This window comes from Balaenoptera acutorostrata, chromosome 10 (assembly GCF_949987535.1).
Source record: "Balaenoptera acutorostrata chromosome 10, mBalAcu1.1, whole genome shotgun sequence".
NCBI classification, from domain to species: domain Eukaryota; kingdom Metazoa; phylum Chordata; class Mammalia; order Artiodactyla; family Balaenopteridae; genus Balaenoptera; species Balaenoptera acutorostrata.
In genome coordinates this window covers 83,371,369-83,388,812 of record NC_080073.1, presented here as the reverse complement: position 1 = coordinate 83,388,812, position 17,444 = coordinate 83,371,369, and the positions used below count along the sequence as shown (strand labels likewise).

At 47.1% G+C, this 17,444-nt stretch overlaps 1 protein-coding gene across 8 annotated transcripts; it reads left to right on the top strand.

The window, feature by feature from the left end:
- Nucleotides 1–239: 239 nt before the first annotated feature.
- On the top strand, nt 240–17,277 carry MSH5 (mutS homolog 5). 8 transcript variants are annotated; one of them, XM_007193960.3, is made up of 25 exons: nt 240–319; nt 729–879; nt 1,163–1,286; nt 1,729–1,809; nt 1,995–2,057; nt 2,765–2,886; nt 3,073–3,182; nt 3,441–3,476; nt 3,801–3,883; nt 4,980–5,025; nt 8,007–8,145; nt 8,262–8,324; nt 12,935–13,063; nt 13,363–13,435; nt 13,596–13,705; nt 13,942–14,022; nt 14,255–14,342; nt 14,583–14,772; nt 14,873–14,999; nt 15,416–15,565; nt 15,921–15,995; nt 16,201–16,344; nt 16,547–16,684; nt 16,845–16,918; nt 17,141–17,277. In XM_007193960.3, the coding sequence occupies exons 2-25, from the start codon at nt 742–744 to the stop codon at nt 17,250–17,252; spliced, it is 2,496 nt and encodes an 831-aa protein (XP_007194022.1). In that variant the 5' UTR covers nt 240–319; nt 729–741; the 3' UTR covers nt 17,253–17,277. The 8 variants fall into 8 exon arrangements, with proteins under 8 accessions (XP_007194022.1, XP_028017595.1, XP_007194020.1 ...); XM_028161794.2 differs by having other exon boundaries at nt 15,918–15,995; nt 16,595–16,684; XM_007193958.2 differs by having other exon boundaries at nt 15,918–15,995.
- The last annotated feature ends 167 nt before the right edge of the window (nt 17,278–17,444 follow it).

Sequence of the window (17,444 nt, the reverse complement as noted above, 5' to 3'; positions counted from 1 at the left end):
TGCTAATGACCTTCTCACAGGCTCCACCTCATGTCAATCAAGGGCCAGAGGCCCGGTTGCTAGGCAACAGCAGAGGGCGGGAAGTTTGAACTTCTGGCACCGCCCCATATGCGAATAGGCCAATCATCGTCCACCCTTCTCTGCGGTCCCCTCCCTCCCTCTAGAGATCTGTTGGATCTCTAGGCAGGATCCGGGTCTCTTCGACCAATAGCGGCTAAGAAGGCGGGGCGTGTGCGCGCGCACCCCGCCCTCGCGTCGGCGCACCCTCCCGCAGGCCCGCGACACTTAGTGACGCGGTTTCGCGCACGTCGCGACCCAGGTGACTGAAAAGGCGGGAAAACGCCGCGAGCTGTCCGCTACTGGGTGGGGAAGTCAAGAGCGTGAGGCTGTGATCTTGGGGGCTTGGTTGGCAGGGGCAGAGAGAGGAGGCGTGCAAAACTTGGCCCACAGGACCCTCAGACCGTCTCCAAATACAACCTCCGCGTGACAGGAATGAGGGTGGGGCGAGTGGTGTTTTCTACAGTCTGTACTTTAGTGAAATACCCGAGAAGTCGCCCCTCCAGATGCCCTGCACCTGTGACCACAGCTCTGGAAGGCCCTAGCAGCCCTGCCCCTCAGCCCTCTCCCATTAGTTCTCAGTGGAGTTGCATTTCTGCGCGCCCCGCTACCCCCGCCTCCTCGCGGGTGAGATCTCGCTCCTGAACCGCCTTCATTTTCTTCATCCACAGAGCCTCCAAGGCCATGGCCTCCGTAGGAGCGACCCCAGGCAGGACGCCGCAGGGACCGGGACCTGGGGAGGCCTCGGCCAGCTTCCCTAGCTCGGCCCCAGTGCCGGACCCCCGGGAGGCCGAGGAGGAGGAAGAGGAGGAGCCCGCGGAGGTCTGGGGGCGGGGCGGAGAGGCGATATCGGAGGAGCGAGAGCTCGAATCTGGAGAGCAGGGTGTTGATTGGAACGTCTGATTGTTAGATTATAAAGGGGCTGGGAAGAAGAGCTGGGCCAGTCACTTCCCTCCGCTGAATGTCGGTTTCACGTTAACTGAATGGGGGTGACGATGCCTATCTCAGAGAGTTGATAAAATAATTTAAATTAAATAAGGCATGCCTCAACCCTGCACTTAACGAGTGGTTCAAATATTAGTTTCCTTTCTTCCTTGCCGGACAGATTCATCTGTGTGTGCTGTGGAACTCAGGATACCTGGGCATTGCCTACTATGACACTAGTGACTCCACCATCTACTTTATGCCAGATGCCCCAGACCACGAGAGCCTCAGGCTGCTCCAGAGAGGTGAGGACAGAGCTGGGAATTCCTCTACTCTGGGATTAGAAGTGTATTTCACTCGTAGGTCCTTACCTGACTCAATCTATTTTTATAGGTTGACTTCTAGAGGCCCGCTTTGTTGTTTTTAGGAATTCATCTCATTATTCACAAATGTACCAGGAGCTGGAGATACAGTCATGTCTGTCCTTTAAGGGTTTACAGTCTAGTGATAATCTCCTGGGCACCCCTCTTCCCTCCCACCACCCCATCAGTCTTACTACTCTTTCCTTTTCTAATCTCATGTCTGACTCTGACTTATGCTCCCAATGTGGTGGGCACTCCCTACTCTTAGAGGGAGGAAATAAGTTTCTGAGGGGTGAAGGGAGATAGCAAGGGGAGGGCTACAGGTTCCCTCTTAGTCAAAAGATAAAGATCCTTGAACTCATTTGGTCTCCATTCTCATTCCTAGTTCTGGATGAAATCAATCCCCAGTCTGTTGTCACGAGTGCCAAACAGGATGAGAATATGACTCGGTTTCTGGGGAAGCTTGGTAAGGACTGAGTAAGGGAGAGAGGGAAAATGGGGAAGGACTAAATTATGGAATGTTCCAGGAGACTAAAGGGTCTTGGGGGGAGCTACAGCCAGGAGACCAGAATTGGGTGAGAGGGAAGGTGGAACAGCGGCAGAAGGACTGAGATGTACAGACTGATGGCCCTTTCTTTGCCTCCCTCACAGCCTCCCAAGAGCACAGAGAGCCTAAGAGACCTGAAATCATATATTTGCCAAGTGTGGATTTTGGTATCTCCTCCCTTTTGCTTTGCCCAATCCCCCATCCCAGTTTTCTTTCTCCTAACTCCACCTTCATCATCAGAGGTCTCCCCTCAGCCCTATCTCATTCTAAACCTTTGTGTTCTTCAAGCCCCATGACCAGTCTCCCCACGATCTCTCCTAATCCCTACCCTTTAATAACCTGCAGCTTAGGCTTGTCTAGGGATGAGGGCCTTCCGTGAGAAGAGGGAGTAGTAACACTTTTTGGTCAGCTTTGATTGTTGGCATTTTCCCGTTTAAGCCAAAGCCATTTGCCCCTTTAAAAAAAAAAAAAAAAAGGCACTGCCTCAGTGACCTCGTTCATCTAGAAGACACTTCCATAACCTTCCCAGGTTTTGCAAAAAGGACAGGGAATGTTCTATCCTAAATTAGATGTTAGGGCATTCATGTTATTAGTTCCTCTGTTAATGTGATTTTTTTGACCCCAAATCCCCAATTCCAGACAGATATCTTACTCTCCTGAGCCATTTATCTTTCTCAGTTTATGTTCCCAGCCAAACTTCTTTATAGTATATGTAGAATAAAGAGTCTGAAAATTTGGTTCTTGTCTTAGCCTTACATTAACTGCCTGTGTGAATTTGGCAAGCCACATCATCTCTCTTGCTTCTGTTTTCTCATTCTTAAAATAAGGTGAAGAATCGGGCTATAAGATCTTTCCCTCCCTTCCCTCAAAATAGGCCTGGAGATAAGCAAACAGCGCCTCCTTTCTGGAAACTACTCCTTCATCCCAGACTCCATGACTGCCACTGAGAAAATCCTCTTCCTCTCCTCCATCATCCCCTTTGACTGCCTCCTCACGGTGAGATGAGTCCTGCAAGATAAGGGCTGGGCTGCAGCAGGTTAGAGAAAGGCATAAGCACCTGGAGACTAGGTTTGAGTCCTGGGAGATACTAGCCCAGCCCTGGAAAATAGTAGTTTTCCCTGGTGTCGTCCAGCCTCCAAGACGTTGGGATTTACCCCACCTCCACTACTGATCCCCTCCTAGGTTCGAGCACTTGGAGGGCTGCTGAAGTTCATGGGTCGAAGAAGAATCGGGGTTGAACTGGAAGACTATAACGTCAGCGTCCCCATCCTAGGCTTTAAGAAATTTGTGTTGTAGGTCATTTACCCTAACCTCAACCAAAGTAAGGTGGGATTGGGAGGCCTGGAAAGTAAGACGGGATGGGGGGCGTTGGCAGTGACCCATCTGGTAAAGTGCTCTAGGACACACAGGAGCTCCTGAGAGGGTGTGGAGCTCTGGGGAGAAAACTGAGACAGTACTCTTGAAGGAGAGCTAAGCGGGTATAACTTAAGAATGAACTCATACCTCTCATACCCCAGCCACCTTCCTTTCTGCTTGTTTTCTGTCCTCAGGACCCATCTGGTGAGCATAGATCAAGACACTTACAGGTAAGGAGATGGAGGCAAGCTGTCATCTTTGGGGAGGGAGAAGGATTAAGCTTAATGCTCTAATAATCCTTAACGGGGCTCCAATTTCTTTAATCCTGGGGCTATTAAGAGCTCTCTCCCTGAAGGAAAGAGAAGAGGGGTGAGGGGAGAGAAGAAGAAAAGCACAAAGGTGTCACCCTCCTTTTCTAAAGGGAGAAACTGAGGCAGAGAGCAGTGAGGGACAAACCTTACATCAAGACTTGATCTCAGGAGGTGTTCCCAATCCCCATTCCATTTTCTCAATTGCCTTTTAAAATACAAATTACCCTAATTTCTCCCTAATAGTGTTCTGCAGATATTTAAGAGTGAGCCTCACCCCTCAGTGTACAAAGTGGCCAGTGGACTCAAGGAGGGGCTCAGCCTCTTTGGTAGGTGTGCCCCCTCCCTCATCCCAAACTACACAGGCCTGCCAGAAAAGCAGCTGCCTCCAAAGATGTATCCCAGCCCTTCTCTTTCCACTTCATCCCATTGCCAGCTGTCTCTTCTGCTCCAATCCAGCTTCTTTTTTTTTTTCTTAATTTTTTTATTTTTGGCTGCGTTGGGTCTTCGTTGCTGCACTCGGGCTTTCTCTAGTTGCCGCTCTTCATTGCGGGGCACAGGATTCTCATTGCGGTGGCTTCTCTTGTTGTGGAGCACGGGCTCTAGGCACGGGGGCTTCAGTAGTTGTGGCTCGCGGGTTCTATAGTGCAAGCTCAGTAGTTGTGGAGCACGGGCTTAGTTGCTCTGCGGCATGTGGGATCTTTCCAGATCAGGGCTCAAACCCGTGTCCCCTGCATTGGCAGGTGGATTCTTAACCACTGCACCACCAGGGAAGTCCCAATCCAGCTTTATTATCCTCTTTGTACTCTCCCTCAGTTTGGGCATCTTCCCGAAACCTTGTCCAGTATAGTTGTCCAGTGTCATTTGAGTATCATTTCTTACTTTACCAATTCCATGTTTATTCCTTGGGTTTGTATGAATATTCCTACTAGTGGTGTACCTGTCTAGGGTCTTTGGGAGGCCTTATGTATAGAGGAGAGTTATGTAACTGCATAACTCCCATGTTTGCTTTGCATAGAGTCTTTATCTCTTATAGTTGTTTCAGGCTTTAGGGTGTATTGGGGACATCACCCCAAGTAACCACATGGTTTCACTGTGGTTCTCAGTGGGTTGTGTCTAATGTTTACGTGTATGTGTTGGGCTTTTTGTGAGTCTAACTATGCCTGCTCTGCATATTTTCCTGGCTGAGTGTTCCTGTGAGTGCCCATTCCCTCCCCCAAGCCCATGTAAGGTAATCCCGGCTCAGACTTGTGGCCACATTCTGGCTTTGGCTGCCTTTGTGTCCTGTATCTGGGGAACGCCCCCCAGGCCAGCCAGCCGAACACCCAAACCTCTGACCCTGATGCCTCAGCTTAGACACATCCATACATTCCTTTCCCTGACCCTGCTTGTAACAGGCTCACTCCGTACCCCAACTCCCAACAGGAATCCTCAACAGATGCCGCTGTAAGTGGGGAGAGAAACTGCTCAGGTGAGTAAGAGTCACACACGTGCTACAGGTTAATGCAGGCAATCTGTAGACTCAAACACACCACCCTTAGTAGTAATGAAAACAACTGCGCTTTCCCGAATGCTGGCTAAATACATTTAATCCTTACAACGACCCCATGTGGTAGCTAGTGTTATTCTCATTTTACGTTGTCAGCACAGATGCACATGTACCCACTGATGATACACGGACTTTCACACATACACGCAGCAGAAGCAGAATCACGAGACAGCAATGTACACATGGTAATATCTTTAATTATTAAAAACACACTTCAAATTTGAGCTGTTCTCTGATGACTCTCAAATTTGTATCTCTAGTTCTGAGCTCCATATGTGGAATGCTCTTTGCACATCATCGCCACCTGCAATTTCCATAGGCAGCTCAAACTTAGAGCATCCAAACTGACACCCACTGGCCCTGTTCCTCTTCCTGCATTCCCTTTTCTGGTTAATGGCATTGCTGGCAATATAGCTTCTCAGGCTCTGAACCTTGGATTGATGCTTCTCCCTCACCCCTCATATTCAATTATTCACTGAGACCTATTGATTCTATCCAGAAATGTCTCTCTCAGCCATCCCCTTCTCCCTCTTTCCTCTGCTCTAATTCTGGCTATCTTCATTTCTAACCTGGAGCATTGCATTCACCTTCAAATTGGTCTCTGCCTCTAAACGCTTCTTTTTTCCAATCTATTCTTCATTCCAAAATAGAGGTCTGAGCATGTCACTCCCCCACCCCCCTTTTTTTTAAAGCTTAAGTAGAAACAAAACATAAACCTCAGGAGGTTTCCGCGTTACCTGCATGATTAAGGGTCGCATCCTTAGCAGTATGGAATTCAGGGCCCCTCAGTTTTAATTTCCAGGCTTACCTCCTCATACCCATGTTTTGTTTTGTTTTGTTTTGTTTTTTCGGCCGTGTGGCTTGTGGGATCTTAGTTCCCCAATGAGGGATTAAACCCAGGCCCTCAGCAGTGAAGGTGCGGAGTCCTAACCACTGGACCGCCAGGGAATTCCTCCTCAAGCCTATGTTTATGCTGTTCCCTCTGGAAAGTCTTTCCCCTGCTGTCCACCTGTCAAAGTCTTACATCCTCTTGCAACCCAACTATCACCTTTCTGGTGAAGCTTTCACAGGCACCTCTGAGGAGACTGACATGCACTGTGCTGTGTGGTCACATAGTGCTTGTTTATGTTTTCTAGTTGCACTATCACATCAGGTTGGAATTAGTTGGTGAATCTACTTGCCCTCATAGCTGTGAGTGAGTTCTATGCAGTGGCCCATTCCTGTTAGCTCAGCACATGGCCTTGTACGCAGTAGAATGCAAGCACACTGGTTACATCATCTCTAAAAACTCAGGAAACCTTTGCTAGCCTGCAGGTGCACAATCTTTTCCCCATGCCACCTGCCCTGCAATGTATGTCTTTTGGAGGTTAATTTAGGATTATCTCTGAGGCCATCTCCAGGTAATTGGTGGGGTGATTTAATTACCTCGATGTTCTCTAGTGCTTCAGGCGCAGATCCCTAATCTCAACCAGGGATGAAAGGGAAGGAATTCTCAAAGGAGAAGAGAACTGAGTTAAAGGTGAGGGAGGGGTGCAGATTCCTTAGATAGGATCCTGCAGGGCATAGAATCACAATCTGATGATCAGCCAAGGGCCCAGCTGGCCTGAAGCCAGACAGGGCACCTGGAAGGTGACTAAATGTCACAGTATGCTCTAAAGAGCACTGTCCTAGCAGGCGGGAGACCTGAGTTTGAGATCCAGTTGTACTTCTTACTAGCTGCATGACTTTGGACAATTTGCTTACCTTCTAAGGGCCTCATCCCCTCAGCTGACTTGAGTCTGGCTCGACTAAGACCTCCAGGCACTCGAAGTACATGAGTCAGAGCTACCCAGGTGTTTTATAAGAAAGTCTGGTGAGGCTCGTGCTCTCCAGGTGGGGAGGGTATTAACAGACTGGCCTACACTGCCTCAGGCACCTCTGCTCCGCTGTGGCCAAGGAGCAGAGGTGCCTAAAACCCACCCTCGAATCCACATGAGTCTTCCACTTCATTCTAACCTGGGATGTTCTAACCCAGGGTAACTGGCCGTAGACTACAGTGTGAGATACACATCCTTAGGCCCCAGTGTCTTCACAGGTTGGCTCTTATACAAAATGGTATGCCTAATGGCTTGCTTTAATGTAGGAAAGAATCCTTGGGCTCCCAGGTCCTTGTAGAATCTCACACTCTTCATAGCCACAGGGAGATAGGGATACCCAGAATTAGACAAACACAGATGAGACATTTATTTCTGTATAATAATTTAATTTATTAGGAAATAACCTCAGACACAGAAAAGGTAATAATAATAATAATAATAATATAAACCTCTGTGTTTCCACTAGCCAATTTAAAAATAAGACAATGTTATTGAAGCCCTTTAAGTATCTCTACCCAATACTTTCTTCTCTGCAGGGATGAACATTATCATGAATTGAGGACTTATTCTACATGGAACATTTATATACTTTCACAGGAAAAACATGAAAAGACGAATGTCGCAGCTAAATACAGCTAAAATAGCTAAATACAGATATACAAACTCTTTCTGACTCACTAAATACAGATATACAAACTCTGACTCACTCCTACTCAGCTGCAGAGAGAGCTAGAGTGTTGGCATTCAAATGCCTCAACACACTGCTCTCCCTCTAAAATATTGACAAACTCCATCACATATCCACATGGAATGACACATGGTCATATCCATCAAAACCGAGATACACATAGTTGTGCTCATATCCAGAGATTTTCAGTAGATGCAAGTAAACACACCTGCATAGATAGGACACTGTACTTACCAGTGCAGATACGTATTGCCACAATCCCCAGGGACCTCCAAATGCACACTTTCACAAATTGAGATCAAGACAGTGATGAGAACAGATGTAATTTCTGGTCTCCTCACTCCAACCCTCACTTCCAGGCTATGGTTCACACGTCCAACCCAGGACCTGGGGGAACTAAATTCCCGTCTGGATGTCATTCAGTTTTTCCTGTTACCCCAGAATCTGGACATGGCTCAGATGCTGCATCGATTGCTGGGTCACATCAAGAACGTACCTGTGAGCTCGGGGTTGGGGGCAGGGAGGTGGGGAAGGAGGTTGAGGGATGCTGGGCATCTTGAGGGGCATTAGGGTGGGAGAAGGAAAACAGCGGCTGTCTCCTTGTTTGACTCCAGCTGATTCTTAAACGCATGAAGTTGTCCCACACCAAGGTCAGTGACTGGCAGGTTCTCTACAAGGTAAGACCTCCCTTCTTGAATCTAGAAGTCCAGGTTAAGACCCCCAGCATGTGTTCCAAACCCTCTTTACTCTCGTCACTCGGTCCAACTTTATCCCAACACTTTTAAAAAAACTTTGCACTGTGGAAATTGTCAAAAAAAATTTAGAGAGAATAATACAATGAACTCCCATGTACCCACCATGTAGCTTTAACACTTTGACTCATACAAACCTTGTTTCATGTATATCTTCTCTCACTTTCCTTTTCCTGGATTATTTTGAAGCAGTTCCCAGCCATCATGTCATTTCACCCATAAATATTTCAATATGCTTTCTAAAAGAAAATTATTTTTAAAAAAGAATAACAATGCCATTATCTTATCTAAAAATTAATGTAATTCTTTAATATCAATTATCTCATGTTTAAATTTCTATTTATCTCTTAAATGTAATGATTTTTTTAAATTACAGTTTGTTTAATTAGGATCAAAATATGTTCATATAGCGATGGGATGATGTCTTTCTGAGTCTCCTTTATGGGTTCTTTCTCCATTTCACCATTCTCTCTCTCTCTCTCTCTCTCTCTCTCTCTCTCTCTCTCTCTCTCTCCCTCCCTCCCTCCCTCCCTCCCTCCCTCCCTCTCCCTCTCCCCCCATCTCTCCATCTCTCCATATATATATCTTTTCCCCCTTGCAATGTATTTGTTGAAGAAGCTGGATTATTTGTCCTACAGAGTTTTCCTTAGCCTGAATTTCACTGATTACACTCCCTGTTTTTGACATGTTTCTCTCCTCTTCTAAAATTTCTGTAAATTAATAGTTGAATCTAGAAGCTTGATCAGCTTCAAGTTTAATTTTTTTCAATAGTGTTTCATAAATGGAGGAACATAATGTCAGTATGTCTGACTCTCCTTTTGTGATGTTAGCAGTCTTTGATGTTTAATATCTAAGTCCATTAGTTCTTTAGAGATTGCAAAGTAGTGTTATTCTAATTCTGTCATTCTTTCTTCATTTATTAGACAGAACGTTTCTGGAAGGAAGACTTCCTCTCATCTACTCTTTGGTTACCTAGTGATATCACAGAACATTGCTTGATTTTTTTCCCCCTGATTTTATCTGTCCAGCTATCAGCAAATACAAAATTAGTTCCATAATCCTCCAAGGCAACCAATGAGTTTTTTTGGTTGCTGTTGTTGTTTTAGTATCATTACAAACTTACAGATTTCTTCGTGCTTCAGGCCACTGATTTTTTTTTTTTTCACTGCATTTTTAATCTTTACACATATTCGAGTTATTCCATCTTTGGCCAATGGGAGCCTCTTCATGTTGGCTTCTGAGTCCTTTAACATGACACTAGTAGACTTGGATAGCTTCCCCACTCTCTGGTTTGACAAGATGTACCAGATATACCATTTACACCTACCCGTTCTGACCCGGAACCAGACATTTCTCTGAGGAGCCCTGGTTCCTTTTAGTGAGAAATGGTATTTCTGTATACCACAGTGAATGCTAGAGGGTACTCAGCATGTTTTGCTTTTTGCTTGTAGGCCTTTTCTGTGGACAGATCTAGGAACTTTAAAAAAAATAAAATACATGATAAATTAGTACTGACATCACCTATTTATTTTGTTTTAGTTTTTTAGATATCCAGAGATCACTATATCTATATTCTTTTTTTTTAATTAATTTTTTTTTGAGTATAGTCGATTTACAATGTTGTGTTAGTTTCTGCTGTATAGCAAAGTGAATCAGTTATACATAAATATATATATCCACTCTTTTTTAGATTCTTTTCCCATTTAGGTCATTACAGAGTATTGAGTAGAGTTCCCTGTGCTATACAGTAGGTTCTTATTAGTTATCTATTTTATATATAGTAGTGTGTATATGTCAATCCCAATCTCCCTGTTTATCCCTCCCCCACCGTTTCCCCCTTGGTAACCATTAGTTTGTTTTCTACATCTGTGATATCACCTATTTAAATTCAGCACTACAGGGTTCTTACCTTGTATATTCCATTTTTATCCTCTTCAATATTTCCTTCTTCCATACTGGAGATTCTGTGTCTCAATAACACTAGGAATGAGAAAATCAAAGTATCACTTATTTGCTTTTTCCTACATTACATCCACAACAATCTTAGAATAGCAATATCACCCTTACTACCAACTATATGATTATTGAACACTGTTTAAGATTTTTTGGGGGGAAGGAGGGATAGTTCTTTCTGTTCTCCCTAGGGATATACAGTCAAATTGCTGAGTTTTAGTCACTATTTCAAGTGGTTATGTCACTATCTGGATATACATTATGTTCATTTGTTTCATTCTTTTTTTGATTTTTAATAATTGCTTCTTAAAACTTAATCTTATAATTATGTAGAATATTTACACAGTTCCAAAGTCAACTCTCCCAAACAAGGTATAGTCAATTAATTGTAGCTTCTATCCCTTTTTCCTCTCTCCACCTATAGATAACCTTTTTAAAAAAAATTTTTTTTTTGGCTTAAATAAGATTAAGTTTATTTATCTTTTATAGAAAAGGATAAAAATAAGCAGTCCATGATTGCTGGGTGGTTTCATAAAGTCCTCAGTGACCCAGTCTCCTTCTGTCTTCCTGTTCTGCCATCCTCAGCATGTGGCTTCTACCACCTAGCTCAAGATAGCAATGTGAATTCCAGCTGTAACATCTGCTTTCCAGCTACTCCTCCACTGCTATTCGAAGTTTCCAGTGACTGTCTGAAGTTCCTCTGTGCATGGTTTCAGTTTCCAGCTTTTTTGCTGCAGCAGCTGCTATAGTTCTGTTCCTAGTGAATTTGAGGTTCTTGATGTCTCATTGCAGAAAGAATTCAGTGTGAAACAAAGTGATACTTAAGAAATGGATTTATTTAGAGAGAAGCACACTCCACAGACAGAGTGGGGGCCATCTCAGAAGGCGAGAGAGCCTAAAAAATTTTTTTTTAATTTAAATGTATTTGTTTATTTTTGGCTGCGTTGGGTCTTCGTTGCTGCGCACGGGCTTTCTCTAGTTGCGGCGAGCGGGGGCTACTCTTGGTTGCGGTGTGCGGGCTTCTCATTGTGGTGGCTTCTCTTGTTGCAGAGCACGGGCTCTAGGCGCCCGGGCTTCAGTAGTTGTGGAATGTGGGCTCAGTAGTTGTGGCTTGTGGGCTCTAGAGCGCAGGCTCAGTAGTTGTGGCGCATGGGCTTCAGTAGTTGTGGCTCATGGGCTCTAGTGCGCAGGCTCAGTAGTTGCGCACGGGCTTAGTTGTTCCGTGGCGTGTGGGATCTTCCCCGACCAGGGCTCAAACCCGTGTCCGCTGCATTGACAGGCGGCCACCAGGGAAGCCCTCTACAGTATATTTACCTAACACATAAAGTAGTTTCAGTTTTATTTTACGTGAGCAGATGTGTGTGACTATTTGTATATCCCCTCCCACTACTTAACATTTATCCTTGGCTTCAGCCAGGCCAGGCTCTGCGTTCAAGCACTCTGCCTGGGAGACCCACCATGTTCCTGCTCAGGATAGCATGGTGGTTAAAAGCCAGACACCTGGGCTCAATTCCCAGCTCTTCTATTTACTCTCTGTGAGAACTTGAGCAAATTGTGTTACCTCTTTGTGCTTCAGGTTGCTCACCTGTAAAATGGAGTCATGCTAGTCCCTATCTCCTAGGATTATTTTGAGAATTGAATGAAATTAACACATGTAAAAAGTTTAGAATATTGCCTGGCGGGTAGTAAACATTCAGTAAGTGTTAGTTCTTATTCCTACCTCTATTCATTTGCCCATGCTCTTCCCCCCACCCAGAATACCCTCCTCCCTTTGGAATTGCCTTATTCAAGACCAAGCTCATTTCTTTTTCTCTGCAAAGCTATCCCAACTATTTTAGCCCATATTAGTCTTATTCTCTGAACTTCCTTAGTAATTTTAGTCAGTTTCACAACTTGGTCAATCTTTTTTGTGGGTAGTCATTGTTTTTGTTGCTTGTTTCCATCATGGCTAGATTATAAACCCTTTGGTTTACACACTTTATATATCCTCTGTCACAGAGTGAGGCTCAGTCAATGTCCTTTGGATTGGGTCTATCCACTCAGTCTAATCCCTGGTTAGAGCAGCCACCTCAGGTCACACTGACTTTCACGCTGGGGAATTAATTCTCAGTGACTCTCACCCATCCTCTCTTCCTGCTGTCTCTTACCTGAATGCTGTCATTGCCCCTTCTGCTCATTTACTTCTTTCTGCCTTTCATATCCCTATTTCTCTTTTTCCTTCCTCTGTACAAACTTCTCTCTTGGGATATTGTACAAATCTTTATCAAAGCACCTACCACTTTATTTTTAAATCTTCTGGGTGTATTTCTGTCTTCCTTACTAGACCACGAGCCCATCTAGGACAAGGGACCCAGTTGTCTTTGTTGTCTTTGGAGCCTCAGTGTTTAGTGTGGTGCCTGGTGAAGGGTTCTGCAGATACCATTTTCTCTCTCACTGTTTTCTTTTTTGCATTTGAGATCTTCTCTCTGTCTCTGTTGTTGTGTTTTTCCCAATTGGTCTTTGTTCTTCTCAGTCCATCCCTGTCCCCTCGCCTAAGCCCGGCCTGGGTATGGGCCACCCTCCTCTGTCCATTTCTCCTACAGACAGTGTACAGTGCCCTGGGCCTGAGGGATGCTTGCCGCTCCCTGCCCCAGTCCATTCAGCTCTTTCGGGACATTGCCCAAGAGTTCTCTGATGACCTACACCACATTGCCAGCCTCATTGGGAAAGTGGTGAGTGGAAGGAAAGAGGCAGAGCTCCTGGGAAACTAGGGGAGAGAGATGGGTTTGGATAATAGAGAACGACTGGGCTCTGGGGAATGTGGTGTGGAAGATGGGGATGCATGGGAGACACTGAGGTCTGCTGGATGACCAAGGGATGGGATGGTGAGAGGAGATGGCAAAATATCAGGGATCTTCTTGGAGGCTTGGAGGGTTAGGGTTAAAGCAGGGACTGAAGGGGCCCAAGTAGAGGTGAGGAACAGGACGAGATGGTGCTGGATGTAAAGAACCTGGACTTCTTGTCTCCTCAGGTGGACTTTGAGGGCAGTCTTGCTGAAAATCGCTTTACAGTCCTCCCCAACATAGATCCTGAAATTGATGAGAGTGAGTGTTAGGTGTACGGATGGGCCTGTGAGCACTGAAACATGAGCCTGCCCAGTGATGGGGTACCATTCTCGGTAGGCGGCCACTACAACTGGGGATAATCATCGCAACCAGAGCAGGAACCTTACTTTTGATATCCACGTGTCTTTCACCCTCCTAGAAAAACGAAGGCTGACAGGACTTCCCAGTTTCCTCACTGAGGTGGCTCGGAAGGAGCTGGAAAATCTGGACCCCCGTATTCCTTCATGCAGTGTCATCTACATCCCTCTGGTGAGGGTAGGAGGGTGGGTGTGCTCCCCAGGGGTTTTTTAGGGGGACATTAGGCTTATGAAGGACACATTAGTAGATAAGAAAACCCTGGAGAAATCTGAAGAACATGAACACTTTTTGGTGGCTTTAGACCCCTGAGGGAAGCACTGGGGGATATAGGGGACTCTGGCTTCCTCTAAGGAAAGAAAGTGCCCAGTGCATCACTCTCTGCTTTATCTCTTTTTTACTCTCCCCAGATTGGCTTCCTTCTTTGTATTCCCCGCCTGCCTTCCATGGTGGAGACCAATGACTTTGAGATTGAGGGTCTGGACTTCATGGTGAGACCCTTGACCTCTGTAGGGTTTGATAAGGAAAGTGAATGAGCAGTTGAGGGGAAGGCCTTACCCCATCAGCACTGCCCAATGTGGGATCCCTCTTCTGTTGTTTTACTCTGATCTTTACCAGCTCTGAGACAAAGGAGAAAGAAATCAAGGTCAGGGCTGGAGCGGGGGTTAGAGAGGATGAGGATCGAGAGAAGCAAAGCCCGTAGCTTTGAACCCTTGTATCCAGTTCCTCTCAGAGGAGAAGCTTCACTATCGTAGTGCTCGAACCAAGGAGCTGGATGCATTGCTGGGGGACCTGCACTGTGACATCCGGGGTGAGGAGAAGCGAGTGGCTGGAGCGGAGCGGGCAGCATGGAGATGATTCTGATAGGCTCCTTTCCTTCCTGCTATTGCTCTCGCTCTCTTTCTCTCTCTGACTCTGCCTTTTCTGAATGTCTCTGGGTATTTCAGATGGTATCTGCAAGCCTGTTTCTGGGTCCCTCTGCTGGCCTCTTTGTCTCTCCTTCACTTTCCCCTGGAGCTGACCCCCAGCTCCCTCCCTTATCTGCCCCCAGACCAGGAGACCCTGCTGATGTACCAGCTGCAGTGTCAGGTGCTGGCACGGGCAGCTGTCTTGACCCGGGTGTTGGACCTTGCCTCCCGCCTGGACGTCCTCTTGGCTCTTGCCAGTGCCGCCCGGGACTATGGCTACTCAAGGCCCCATTACTCCACACGGCTCCTTGGGGTACGAATCCAGAATGGCAGGTGAGAACAGAAAAGGGTGGAGGCATAGACAAGAGGGGCCCAAAGGCCCCATCTTCTGCATCCACAGGCCATGTGCAAGGTACCTCTCCACCCACTGCAGGCATCCTCTGATGGAACTCTGTGCCCGAACCTTCGTGCCCAACTCCGCAGAATGCGGGGGGTACAAAGGGAGGGTCAAAGTCATCACTGGACCCAACTCCTCAGGGAAGAGCATATACCTCAAACAGGTAGAGGAATCCCTACAAACTGGGCCTCTGGAATCTTCTCCATTGTCTCCATCCCCCACCTGCCAGTCAACCCAGGTCCCTATGGCTCTTCTCCCACTGTGTTCTGACCCCAGCTGTCATGAAAAGACCATAACCCACACCCGCTGCTCCTCTTCCTCCCAAGTTCTCATTCTCTACCTGAGGGAGAGCCATGCTCTAATGATCATTCCATGGCCTGAATTCTCCTCCCCCACCTCTGAATTAAAGTGTGCCTTTGCTCACTCCCTGCCCTTTACTGATTCTAAAGCGAGCAGAAGGGGCTGTGATCTTCTGTTAAACTGTGTCCATCTCTCTTGATCTATTGTTCTTCCCTCAGTTTAGCCTCACCTTCACCTCAGCCACACGAGGCACTGGGCCCTGTCTCCTCCCCTATTCAGGTAGGCTTGATCACATTCATGGCCCTGGTGGGCAGCTTTGTGCCAGCAGAGGAAGCAGAAATCGGGGCAGTAGACGCCATCTTCACCCGAATCCATAGCTGTGAATCCATCTCCCTTGGCCTCTCTACCTTCATGATCGACCTCAACCAGGTCAAAAGGAGGGAGGGTTGGGGGAGGGGGATAATGGGGAAGGAACCCTGCCCGTGAAAAATGTTCAGAACAGGAAAAGCGTTCCTTCTGCCTGCTCTCTGCACTAGGGGCAGGGAGCACCCAGTTCAGAGACCAGGAGAATCAGTACCGCGAACCTTTATCGATCCCCGGCTTTGTGTGAGGCACTGTTGGCAATGAAAGGATGAACAAGACATGTGTCTCGCCGTTAAAGAACTTGCAGTCCAGTCGGGTGGACACATACACAAGCAGCTTCACTGCCAGGCAGACTGTGGTCAGTGCGTTACAGGCCTCGAATGTTTCTGAAACTCTCCCTTGTCCACCTGGTACCCAGCAGGTGGCGAAAGCAGTGAACAATGCCACCGAGCGGTCGCTGGTCCTTATCGATGAATTCGGAAAGGGAACCAACACGGTAAGGGGAGAAGCTGTTGAGGAGCTAAGGAGGGGAAAATGAAGGGGAGGGCTAAGGAGCAAGAGGGTGCGGCTGCACCCCTGGAAAAGAATAGGGGTGTGTGGGTGGAAAAGAAACAGAGTGTGAGGCGGGAGAGGCCCGGCAGGAGGAGAGGGGCGCACGGGGCACCTGTGGTTCCACAGCCTCACCCCTGCCCTCTGCACAGGTGGATGGGCTCGCGCTTCTGGCGGCCGTGATCCGACACTGGCTGGCGCTTGGGCCCACGTGCCCCCACATCTTCGTGGCCACCAACTTTCTGAGCCTCATTCAGCTACAGCTGCTGCCACAGGGGCCCCTCGTGCAGTATTTGGTGAGGAAACCAATCCAGCTCCCTAGGGGCCCCTAGGCCGAGCATTTCCCTGAGCTGGGAACTGGCTTCTCCATCAGAACAGGGGCTCCCTGAGCACAGGGACCATGTCCCTTCCTGTTTCTCACTCTCCACAGCAACTGACCAAGGGACTGGGGCAGGAAGCAGAATGACTGATAACATTCCCCTTTTCTTCTCTTTTAAGAACATGGAGACTTGTGAAGATGGGAATGACCTTGTCTTCTTCTATCAGGTTTGCGAAGGTGTTGCCAATGCCAGCCATGCCTCCCACACAGCTGCCCAGGCTGGGCTTCCTGAGAAACTCGTTGCTCGTGGCAAGGAGGTGAGGTCCAAACAGCAACCACCTCCATCAGGGCTCGCTCCCACTGTCCCTGCTTCTCCGAGGGACCTGGATTTCTGGGCCCATGGCATTTCTGACCCTTACTCTCTCTTGTCTTATCCAACACCCACGCCCACCTCTGCCCCTTCCTCCTTGGTCCTAGGTCTCAGACTTGATCTGCAGTGGAAAGCCCATCAAGCCTGTCAAGGAGCTGCTAAAGGAGAAACAAATGGAAAAGTGAGTGCAGGCCCAGGGTCCTTGTTCTCTCTAGCATGTTCTGCAGCTCTTCTACCCCTTTCAGGGACTCAGACAGCCTCTTGCCCTTTAAAGATTCAAAATTTCTTCCTGAAATTCCTAAATTCTCAAGGTCTCAGGTTTCCTGTGCTGCATCCTCTTCCCTCTGCTCAGGGATTCTGTTATCCATGCTTCCATAAATCTCACTGTTCTCTCTCCCCTCAGTTGCCAGACGTTAGTAAACAAGTTTCTGAAACTGGATTTGGAAGATCCCAATCTGGACCTGGACATTTTCATGAGTCAGGAAGTGCTGCCTGCTGCCACCACCATCCTCTGAGCGTCCTTCCTGGGCTCTCCTCCACATCCCAAACCCCGGGAGGCTGCCAGGCCCTCTTTGTTTCCTTACTTCCTTCACACCCAGAGTTCTCAGTTTCCCTGAAAATTTTGTTTCATGTTAGTAATAAAGTTTATTTTGGAGAAAGTTATTGTTTCCTTAGACGAGCCAAAACAAAACAAGAGAGTAGGAAAG

Coding starts and splice junctions, on each gene's coding strand:
- MSH5 (XM_007193958.2), top strand. CDS start 742: ATGGCCTCCGTAGGAGCGACCCCAGGCAGGACGCCGCAGGGACCGGGA. Junction 2,887..3,072: donor CCTTTGACTGCCTCCTCACG/GTGAGATGAGTC, acceptor ATCCCCTCCTAG/GTTCGAGCACTTGGAGGGCT. Junction 13,436..13,595: donor AGATCCTGAAATTGATGAGA/GTGAGTGTTAGG, acceptor TCACCCTCCTAG/AAAAACGAAGGCTGACAGGA.